The sequence below is a fragment of the Anarrhichthys ocellatus genome, unplaced genomic scaffold (genome assembly GCF_004355925.1).
Source record: "Anarrhichthys ocellatus isolate YVR2014 unplaced genomic scaffold, GSC_Weel_1.0 scaffold117, whole genome shotgun sequence".
Taxonomy (NCBI): Eukaryota; Metazoa; Chordata; class Actinopteri; order Perciformes; family Anarhichadidae; genus Anarrhichthys; species Anarrhichthys ocellatus.
Genome location: NW_022280147.1, coordinates 575153 through 586353, shown reverse-complemented (window position 1 = coordinate 586353; position 11201 = coordinate 575153). Strand labels below are relative to the sequence as shown.

General features: G+C 42.0%; 2 protein-coding genes across 2 annotated transcripts in view; one reads left to right on the top strand and one right to left on the bottom strand.

Moving 5' to 3' along the window:
- Nucleotides 1–2843, bottom strand: part of nol10 (nucleolar protein 10) — an 8301-nt gene extending 5458 nt beyond the window's left edge. Inside the window, exons 1-8 of the mRNA XM_031876838.1 lie at nt 2680–2843; nt 2266–2311; nt 2068–2166; nt 1870–1947; nt 1747–1784; nt 453–589; nt 274–339; nt 92–175 (exon numbers count right to left, since the gene is read on the bottom strand). Coding sequence (XP_031732698.1) covers nt 92–175; nt 274–339; nt 453–589; nt 1747–1784; nt 1870–1947; nt 2068–2166; nt 2266–2311; nt 2680–2745 — 614 coding nt within the window. The 5' untranslated portion in view covers nt 2746–2843. The remainder of the gene's footprint in view (nt 1–91; nt 176–273; nt 340–452; nt 590–1746; nt 1785–1869; nt 1948–2067; nt 2167–2265; nt 2312–2679) is intronic.
- A 1424-nt stretch (nt 2844–4267) lies between these two features.
- atp6v1c2 (ATPase H+ transporting V1 subunit C2) lies at nt 4268–10730 on the top strand. Its single transcript, XM_031876853.1, has 12 exons — nt 4268–4411; nt 5229–5296; nt 5851–5936; nt 6400–6494; nt 7800–7882; nt 7961–8056; nt 8161–8229; nt 9437–9529; nt 9622–9709; nt 9799–9896; nt 9978–10107; nt 10638–10730. The coding sequence occupies exons 1-12, from the start codon at nt 4283–4285 to the stop codon at nt 10728–10730; spliced, it is 1128 nt and encodes a 375-aa protein (XP_031732713.1). The 5' UTR covers nt 4268–4282.
- The last annotated feature ends 471 nt before the right edge of the window (nt 10731–11201 follow it).

Here is an 11201-nt window from a genome sequence, read left to right as displayed (position 1 = left end):
ACACACACACACACACACACACACACACACACACACACACACACACACACAGTCTCACTTGTGTCTGCTGATAACTGGCACCTCATTTCACACACAGCCTGCCATGGCACTTACCTCAGAGGTTCCTGTGGCAAACAAGTGATGGACGGGGTTGATGTCACACACATTGTTTTCCCTGAGAAGTCAAGAGAAACAAGCACCATGACCATCAGCTGTGGTGCAACACTTTAACTGTTTTCTCCGGGCTGAACCTCCACACAGTGTTTTACTTACACAGCATCCGTCTGCAGTGAGTTGAGGAAGCGCCCTTGTTCCAGATTCAGTCTGAACACCTCGGAACTGAAAATGAAAAGCAAAAAACCTTAACGGGGTCGCCCGACATGCGCAGGATGAACCTGAAAACATGCCAGGACGACAAAGTTGCCTCGACATCCAGCGATGCAATCGCTCACCTGGTGCCCACAAAATAGAGGTCACAGGAGGGGTAGTGGTAAGAGAAGTCCCGTCCGAACTTGGGAATACGCGTCTTGTAGTAGTGTCCGTGCTGGGAGTGGAACTCCACGTAGCGGTCAGAGTGCAGAAACACCAACTGTATGGACACGGCGACAGAAACAGAAGGCAGTTTTAAAGCAAGTGTAAAAATGCTGAAAAACACCAAGGGTTGATAACACATGGACTTTTAATTGCATTACCATTTCGATTAATGAAGTAAATCCCCTCATGTGTAGTGATAAAGAAACATTATACCATCTCCAAAGCTATACCATGTTTTTATCAGATATGAGGGCTAATCCAGCAGCGTGGTGTAAAACACTGCTGGTGTGGTTCATTGGTAATACAGTAGAGTTTAACCGAGTCATGAAAGCTTAATATGACTGGTGCTGCGAGATTGATGACAGCTTAATATAAATGCAGTTAATTAATAGGTGGTTCTTCATTGGCTAACCCCCCCCCCAAATTGTGTATGAAGTTACAAGGAATAAAAAGTGATTACCGTTCACTTTTGCTGTTGGATGCTGGATGTAGCATGCTAACTCTAGCTAGATGAAAGCGGTGGTTATGTCAAAGCAGGCGACCAATACAGCTATTTGGAAATGACCTCCGCTAAGTGTATTTCACCGATGTTTGTGACCACGAGTAGCCGCTAACTGGGTGTGCTTTTCAGGGGCAGCTTTAGTGATTTGGGGGCCCCAGACCAGCGCTGTCTGACTTTGCTTTTTACTCTTTATCTAACTGGGAATACTGCTTTAGACAGTGGTAGAAGACAAACTAAGTAAAACTATCAATACTGCATGGTAAAGGTTGTGCATTCAAATGTTAAGTTCAAGTAAAGAGTGACAGAGAGGCAATATCAGCACAATGCACTTAAATGTACTTCGTGTCTGTTCAAGGTGGAGCTCTCAATTCTAATATGATGCTGGATCCTTCAATGGATAATAAAGCATCATATTCTAATTGTTATATTTTGAGAGTGAAATCTGAATTTTCAAGGTAATCAACTCTGTCAGGTAACTGTAGTACAATAAAAGTAGAAGTACACAGTAGTACACAGAAGTTTACAGTTGAGATGCGTATCTTTTAAGTGTTTCAGGGGCCTTTTGTTATTTTAGGGTACAGCGACTTAGAATAGTGACCTAATTCAATATTTTTCATATCTAAACATCATAAGAAATCTATTGCTGTGTGAACATAAAAACAAACAAATACAACGGCATCTGTAAAGTGTCGGGGCCCTCGGGGTCTTACCTTAGAGTAGTCATCAGACAGGATGTCAAAAGCCACAACTTTAAGAGAGAGAGAAAAATTCATCAGTTTAGACGTACATGACACGCATCGCCATACAACAAGTAGGTGTGTCTACTAACTTACCGTCTGAATCCAGACAGCGCTCAAACTTCAGGGACAACTGGTAGGTGTCGTAGCAGCGAATCCTGGGTTTGTAAGTGCCTGAAAATAATTGGAAAAGCGGCTGAGTGTTCATGGCGACCTGTTCCACCTGACGACTGTCAAACGTGCCTCTCACTTTTCAGGCAGATTTGCCGAAACACTGTCCGCCAATTGTCTCACCTGTTGCCAGGATGAACTGACCGTCCCTGGACACTTTGATAGAGGTGCACACCATGGGCATCTCAAAGTCCTGGATGAGCTCAATCCTGCGCTGGATGTCTGGGGGGGGGGGGGGGAATATGAAGAGTCAGAATAATGACGGACATTTCAAAGACAATTACCCAGTCTGATATGCTGAAATTGTAGCGGTCAACTCACCGACATCTTTCTTTTGTAACTGTCTCTTCTTCCGATCTGACAGCCACTGCAGTGAAGAGGAAGAGGTGATGGGATTTGGCATACAAAATGACCAATAAAACACTGCTTGGTTACAAGGACACTTTCCTATCTTACCTTTGTTGGGAATATTTTAGTCTTGGACAATTAACACTACTGTACCAATGGTGCAGTCTCAAATGATGTTCTACTGTTTATCTAGCTGTGTTCATTTATTTATATAACACGTTCTATCAAGGTGTTGTAGAATAGACTTCAACATTTTCTTTCAATACACAGTCAGGACTTCTGTTATCACGGCTAGCTGTGTTAGCTAGTTAGCTTGCCTCAAGGGAAGCAGCGACTTCTTAGACTATGGGACGTAACTAAGCGTCAGGAAGCAGCCGCTCTTCTTACCTCTGGAAGGGATTTCCCATGGCTTAAATTGTAAATCTTCACGTCATTCACACTGGATATCTGCATTGTGGGGAGTGAACAGACTCTGGTCACACATAACACAGATATCGCACACCGGTGTGCTGCACTGGATCCACGTTGTTGCTTCGGAGCAAAAACAGGAAGTGAAGGTGAGTTTTCCGAAATAGGTCCGTGTAGAAACCACACTGACTGAAACAGTCCCACTCCTCTCCTGCGTTACGGAGGGACGGAGGCCCTAAGGTCACGAAAGGGAACGCAGAAGATGTTCACATATAAATATAAATATTTATATATATAAATATATATATTTAAAACTATAAATATAAAAAAAATATATATACATATATGTATTTATATATGTATAAGCATTTATATATACATATTATTTCTAATAGGCAAAACGTGTTTTTGAGTGACTTTGTTTCAATTGACTACATTTCTATGTTTGTTGAAGTAGCTGAAATAAAGCCACTCAATGCTGTTGAACCAATTTAAAATCCACTGTATTTTAGCTTTTACATCACCCACTACAACACAATATTACTGAATCAGATTGTGAGCTTTGATCTATATATTTTTTTAATCTTCAACTATATGTTTCTTCTTTAGTTGGCCCCTATGTTTTGTCCCCGTCAGATTAAAGCTGAACAAATATATTTAAAATGTAATGCAGGTCAAAGCCACAGTCAGATTCTAGCACTTTGTCATCATTGAGGTCTGGTAAATGGTGCATTAATGGGAACCACTAAATAAAACGTGATTGTGAAAACGTATCGACAATTTTCCTTGCTCGCTCTTTTTTAAAGATGAATGTGCGCAGTCCATATATAGCATTCATTCACTATTATTATTTTTAAATAATCTTTATTGTTATCAATAAAAATGGAGGCTCTGCCTTATTCAGCTGTTGCGATGGTGAATCGTGATATCAGAGCTCTGTTGATGATGGCTTTTGTCATTCACCACGCATGACAGTTCCATGTATAAATGCTAAACAGTATTTAAAAAAAAAATTAAAACAGCATCTTTTTATTTTTTTTATTTTAAGGAACATGCAAAGTGACAGCAAAGTTGCAAAGTGACGGCTGACCAATTCTGGTAACGTCTACTCAGATCACCTGGAGCGGTGTAACAGCTTCTTGTGATCCTAGAAGGCAGTGGGCTGGCTCTCAGTCAATCTCAGGTGGAGCTGCTGCTCAGACTTTCCAACACCACAACACAGTGGGACCGACACAGCACGGCCGTCAAGATGACCTGACGGTAAGAATCGTCGCTTTGAAAGCTTGTTTCTTTTCATTTTGTAGTTTCTTTTATTTTACTTCAAGTAGCCTAGACATAGAACAATGGAAACTGGTAATATGATCCTAGGATACTAAATGTCTTAATGGAAACAGGAAGAGAATAATATCAACAAAATCTATGAATCTAATTTTACAAAGTCAGCTTAAAGCCCGTACATGTTTGTGATATTGGAGTTCATACTGAATGTTTGTTTGCTTTGGGTCAGTCTCTTTGGTACCAAACGCCTGCTCTTGTGGGGAAGATTTTGACTGGAACGTCTCCATGTGAAGCACTGGGAGTCATGACAGACTTATGGTTGGTTTCTTTCCCTCTGGACAAGACCAGTTTAACCAGTGTTCAGAAACTCAAGCGCACCCTTGCCAAAACCAACCTGGCCTCCAGCTTCAACTTCTTCATTCCAGATCTCAAGGTGAGGCTGTGTGTCGTCTGTCCTCATGAAGACCCCGAGGCAGCCGAGTCAAGTAAAGATGAAATATGTACATAAGGACTGGATGGGGAAGGGTCTCCTTCTTGAGCTGTGAGAGCAGCAGGGTGAAAAACAAAGAGCTAGAGGAGTGGTGAGCGTTAGTTCTGTGTTTATACCAGTGCAGTACAGTGCAGTTGAGGAGGATGATGGTGTTTGGTGTCCTTCTCTGGTGAAGGGAGAAAGGCTCAGGTTGCTCTCTACAGTTTGAGGCAAAATTTCCATCTGACCCATTTCACTCAACGTGATCAACGTTCACCTCGGCTGCCAGGAATCTTAATTAAAGGGGACATATCGTGCTGCATTTTCAGGTTCATGTTTGTGTTTTGTGTTTCTACTCGAACATGTTTACATGCTTTTATGTTTAAAAAAACGCATTATTTTTCTCATACTGTCCGTCTGAATGTACTTGTACTCACCCTTCGTCCGAAACGTTCCGTTTTAGCCCTTGTCCCTTTAAGATCCCCTCCCAAACAGCCCAGTCTCCTCTGATTAGCTTGCGAGAAAAATACGCAGCACCTTTTTCAAAGGTAGTTTCAAGCCGTGTTGGGGAGATACTCGGATGGGTGACTTTTTCATGATATGTCCCCTTTAACAGCAGTTTGTCATTTTAATCAAGGGTTCAAAAACCTTGCAATTTCGGTTTTGAATATGATATGTGCACATCTGAGGGTGAATCTTAAAAGCCAGTGCGTTCGCTATATAAAATCCATGACACATCAGCCACAGTAACACTGACTGTCTGTCTCTGCTGTGAACCCAGGTGGGAATACTGGACAGTCTGTTCAGCGTGTCAGATGATCTCTCCAAGCTCGATACACTGACTGAAAGGTAAAAAAAAAAAGAAGATGAACCAAACTGAATACGTTGATACACACCGAAACCCTTTTTGTCTCAGTGGTCATTACACGTTTTAGTTTAATGTGCAGCTTTGTCCTTAATTAAGACTTGTAACTCTGACCTTGTATGCACCATGAATAATTCATGGTCCGGGGCAGCAGACAGTTAGTTTTCCCTACTGATTTTAAATTCCTCGTTGGTGCATCTGTAAGTGGGGAAGTCATAGCCTATTTGAGACGTAAACATGTAGCCACGGCAGATCAAACCAGACAGGTTTTGTCCCAAAAATTTAACCCTGATTAATTTTGTTATCAGTCTAATCCATTGTTTTCCGAATGTCTCCTCAGCTTGAGGTCTACTTGGATAAGTAAAAACCCTTGATTGGACATTAATAGTTCATTGTGGGCCTCAGTGTTAGAATTAGCAGTAAAGTAGATTTCCAGGAAAGGAGCCAACAAATGATTAAACTTGCATCTGAATAAATAACAGACATGATAGTCGAGGCACCTCTGTAACGAAATGTTTTTCCTTGTTTGCCCGCTCAGTGTTATTAAAAAAACCCATCAGTGTATGAGGGAGGTGATGGAGCACAGCACTGACAAAGTGCTGGAAAACGCCTTAGCCAATGGAGGTGAGTCACACACAAACGCACATGCTGAGGGTGTTCATTGCATCCTATAACTCATTACGTGAATGTAGAGAAGCCCCAGCTTACGTGTGAATGAGACTGAGAGCTACTGTATGCCTGTATACACACACACACATGCAAAGACTGATACCTTTACCTTGCCTCTTAAACAGTATAACCGTGTCTCTGATCACTTTCCCCCATCAGACACAGGCATGAGTCAGTCAACCGCCGTGTCGCCCCTGAAATCTTACCTCCAGTCTCTGAGGTGTATTTTTTTTTAAATCTGCTGGAGTGCAGTGCTACTGTGTGACCCCTTATATAAAGTGTGCCTTCTTGCAGTGCTTTTGCCCTCGTGTTTTCTGAACGGCGCTCCTTATTTCACAGCTTGGTGGTGTGTGTTTACAATTGCGCATTTTTTTGGATTTCTGGTTAGGTTGTGACTTCTTGTGCGTGTGTTTCTCAGTGGACCTGATGAGCTACATGACCAAGTTTCAGTGGGACAAAGCCAAGTATCCCACAGCTCTGCCTCTGTCCAGCCTGGCAGACATCATCAACAAGGTACTGACTCATTAGAAATGAGGATATGCACATGAGGACATGTATAGTTATGATTTATTATAGACGTAATCATCTTAAAGGGGTACTCCAGCAATTTATCATTGCATTTCCGCACAGTTGGGAGACACAAAAGAAACGGTGAAAGTCACAGTGAAATGGAAATCCAGGGGCGTGATGAGTAAACAACACGAAAACGCTAAATACTCTACTGACAATATTTTGCATCAGTCCTACTGAGCTGCCTTTGTCAAAGTTAATGGGAGTGATAAAGTTTGTAGTCTTGGTTCGGACTACGCAGCCTCTGTGTTGTTCACTAAAGCATCTTGAATATGTTCTTTCCACACAATGATTGGTCGATGCCATTATTCGAGGTGCAAAAACAACAGTTTTGTACCAACTAATAGCACGGAGAGAAAAAAACGCCTCCGCTGTGTGAAGGCCTTTAGAGCGTCTTTAGCCTCAGTAATGCAATGTATTCATTTGTATTATTTATAATACACCACGGTCACATGAGCACGAGTATACACACAACGAGGCTGTGAAGGCGGACTAGTCAGTGTGATGAAGTTTGGTCGTCTCATTTAGCGACTTTTTAGCAACCGCCTCTTTTAGGACAAATGAAAGCTTCAAAATTAACCAGACGGGTATTTTGAATAAATACTGACGTATTTTATGTCATAGAACAAAACATTAAAATCTCTTAAGTTTAACCAAAAACCCATTCAAAAACGCATAGACTTTGAGACGAAAGAACCGGAAGTGCAGACAAGCTGACTCATGGATACAGGGATACAGGACACACTTTTGCAGTACTCTATTAAATATTCAACATATAACAAGAGATTAACTGTTATTTTAGGGGAGAGTTTTTCCTTATCCTTTTTGTGCCAAATTTGCGATTTGTGATATTGGGCTATAAAAAAAAAATGACTTGACTTGAACAATTAACACAGGGCTGCAGGATTACAACTCTGAAAATGCACATATTTGTACTGTGTCTTTTTACATAAAGAATGGCAAAAATGGAATCAGAGACCAAAACAATCAGATTTTAAGTCCAAAAACACGATTCCTACATTTCTAATAATTGAACGTGAAAGCATTACACCCTCTTTGCCTGGTAAACACCCACATCCCACACACTCCACACCCTCAGTTTGTAACACAGGAGTTATAAATGTGACTCATTATATACAGACCTATCAAATGATATTAAAGGTATTCAACATAGCATGCGTTCTTATCTCGCACCTGTTTTGAGGTAACCACGTGGTCCCCCTTATGTTTACATGTCCCGTGTGTCAGGAGGTGTCCCAGATGGAGGCAGAGTTAAAATCTCGAGCGGTGGCGTACAACAGTGTGAAAAGGAGCCTGGAGCACAGACTGGAGTGAGTGACGTATTTAATAAAAAAAGAGCTTCAATGTATCAAGTATGAACTGATGAACTGGAATGTGTGTGTTTCCAGTGGGACTTTGCAAACTCGCAGTCTGAATGACATCGTGAGGAGGGAAGACCTGGTGGTCTCGGAGTACCTCACCACTCTACTGGTCCTGATGAGCAGGTCAGTAACACACTAAACGTTATTCTACCGTCATTTGATAGTACGACGTGAATGTTTGTGTGTCTGTGTATGGGTGTATTCATAAATGTGTTTTTTGGTCACAGAGGGAGATACCTGCAGTGGGAGAGGACCTATGAGTCTTTATCAGAGTTTGTGGTTCCACGGTCCAGCAGGTAAGCGGTCTGTATGCACTCTTGGCAGTAAGATAAGCCATTCCACTTGATCCCAGTGGAAGTGGACCAGCAAAGCCCCGAGTGCTTGTTCTCAGCATCCAAAAGGTCAGGCTAAGTACGCACAGGTGTTCCATTACCGGCAGAAAGTAAGAGTTTGTGCAGCTGGATCACTTCTAAGAAAGGAGATGGGTTTTTTTGTCATAAGAAAGTTTGTATTCAATCAAACTTTTTAAATATTTCAATGCTTTATGACATCATGTCAGAACCTGGGTACCTTACAAGAAAAATGAAGCACTTTGTAGACTGACATCTATATTAGAGCAAGAACTAAAAGGCGCTGTCAACCCCCAATTTGTCATGGATGAATATTTAAAGGTTTTTGTTTTCAAACTAAAAAACACTCTTTGAAAAAAACAAAAGAGCCCTGAGTTCCTGTAAGACAGCCCTCCAGTCTTTAGAAACGGTGCCTCTGGAAAAATAATGAGGACACTAAAGACTAATGACAAAGCAAACAATGGTTCTATTATATATGGACCTTATATGGCACGCTGCTTTTGTTGTTTGTTCCATTTCCAGTTTTATCTTGTAACACACTTTAAATGACCATAATCAGAAAACTTCAGTTATGGAATCAAATAGATCTAAACTCATAAGAAAACCCAAATTCCAACACTTTATGACTATTACATCAGTCACAAGCCCGGCAGTGACGGATGTGCAGGGTCTTTAAAGAAGGCCTGTGTGAGGGGGAATGAATGCTCTTATACAATAAGCATTTAAAGTTAAAGTAAATTTAGGGTGAATTATAATGAATAATATTTGTCTTCTTACTCCCTCAACTTTACATCACTAGAACATAGAACAGAGCATTAACAAATTAGTTTAACACGGTTTTACTAAAGAAGAGCTGGAGCAGATGGGAATGTCATTAGTTTCAAGTTTCTGCTCATAAACCAAGGTATTGGACAAATAAAAATGTTGACCTAATGATGAACATTAATGTCTGATGGCAAGCATGTTAGCATGGCATGTTGGACACTATTTGAGCTTCACAATGCGTGCTATCTAGCCTTTCAACACAGATACAGAATTCCAGTGCATCAAACTGTTGACTTTATTTCCTCCCTGGCGTCTTTCAGCGTGACCTGTTGCTGCATGATGTCACGGGGCGCTCTAATATTCTGTCATTATTTCGTGTGACCATCAGGAAGCTGTACGAGGACGGAGAGGGAGGCGTTTTCTCCGTCACACTTTTCAAAAGAGCCGTGTGTGAATTCAAAGTCAAAGCCATGGAGAGCAAGTAAGCGGGGCCGGATTGCCAGAAAATACCCCATCAAGTCAAAGCTGTGTTGTAGGTGTCAATTACCATAGTGTAGCCTATGATCCAAACAGGTTCACCGTGCGCGAGTACAGCTTCGATCTGGAGGCGAAGAAGCAGCAGGAGATGAAGCAGCACAATGTTCACAAGATGGAGCAATACGTGAGTCCGACTTCGTACATCGTAGAGTTTTTGGGATTTGTGTGCTTGTTTGTCATGTATAATTATAAAAGGCAATGCCTCCTCCATAGGGAATCTTTGTGCGTTGGCTGAAGGTGAATTTCAGTAGGGTGTTTGTTGCCTGGATTCACTTGAAAGCATTGAGGGTGTTTGTGGAATCAGTCCTCAGGTCAGTGCAAGTGGTTTCCTTTCAAATATGGCCTGCGATTAATTTCCCTGTGAGTAGACTCATGGGGGTGTCTCCTGCTAGGTATGGAATACCGGTGAGCTACCAGGCTCTTGTGCTGCGCACGGACAAGAAGTGTTCGAAGAAGCTGAAAGAAGAACTCGCCTCCCTGTTCATACACCTGGACCCCACCGCCGCCACCTGCAAGACACATGTAAGAGGCCCAATCTACTTTCACTGCTTCAAACTTTGCTTTCAATTACAGTATGTCATTGCTATGTCGGATGTTCGCTCTCGATCCGCTTACTAGCTTTTTCCATAGCTTTCAACCACATCTCACAATCTTCATCAGCTAATAGAACTGACACAGGTAAACTAATTGTGGAACTTTCAGTCACATTATGACACCTGAGATAGAAGAAAGACTGCTAGCAATGCTGGTCGTGTTGTGGTCAAGACCACCCAATCCTGCGTCCCGCGTTCACTTTTCTTGGAGTGCGTGTGACGGGGGGATAACTTTGGTGCATGTTATTCTATTTGCTGCTCCCTTTGGAGGTTGTCCACAGTGGATCATCTGTTTTTCCATCTGGTCGGTAACCCGGGTCTCGGGTTGCAAAACATAGAACTGGCTGGGTAAAAAAACTTGATCAGAATGGTGCACGGATAAACACTCCTGCAGAACAATGACTGCTTTTAACTGGGTCAAGTTGTGTTTTTTGTGTTGCTCTGTCTCCCTCTGCCAAGCAGGCAAGCTGTGACATCCCAGAACTCTGTCAGCATGAGTACTTCTCCTACATCTGCTACCATATCAACACCAATCTGCTGGAGATCAGCTAGCAGCCCGCAAAGAGAGAACACAATGACCAAGGAATGAGGGCTCTGTGGACCAGTCAACAGAAAGAAATAAAACACATCCAGGGTTCTTCTGTGAATATCTTGGTTTTCAACATGTCTCATGAGCCAGAAACTGTGGAGCTTCTCTTGGACAGCGGTGTACATAATCATGTCAGATGAGCAGTGGATGGATTTGGGTCCTCTTCACCACATCTTCAGCTGCACGTGGGCTACACTTTGTGACTGTGGAACCATTCAGACCTGCGAGAACATGGACTGTAAATGTTTTCGTTATTAGTGGCGGGGTTACCACCAGTAACCATGGGTGTCGCCAACTCAACCAGCTCTGAAATCTTAAGGATTTAAATATAACATAATGTATCAAAGTAACTTGTACTGAAGAAGATTTCATGATATCATATGATTATAAATAGCCTATATACTGACGCATCAGAGCGTATGTAGCGTTTGACT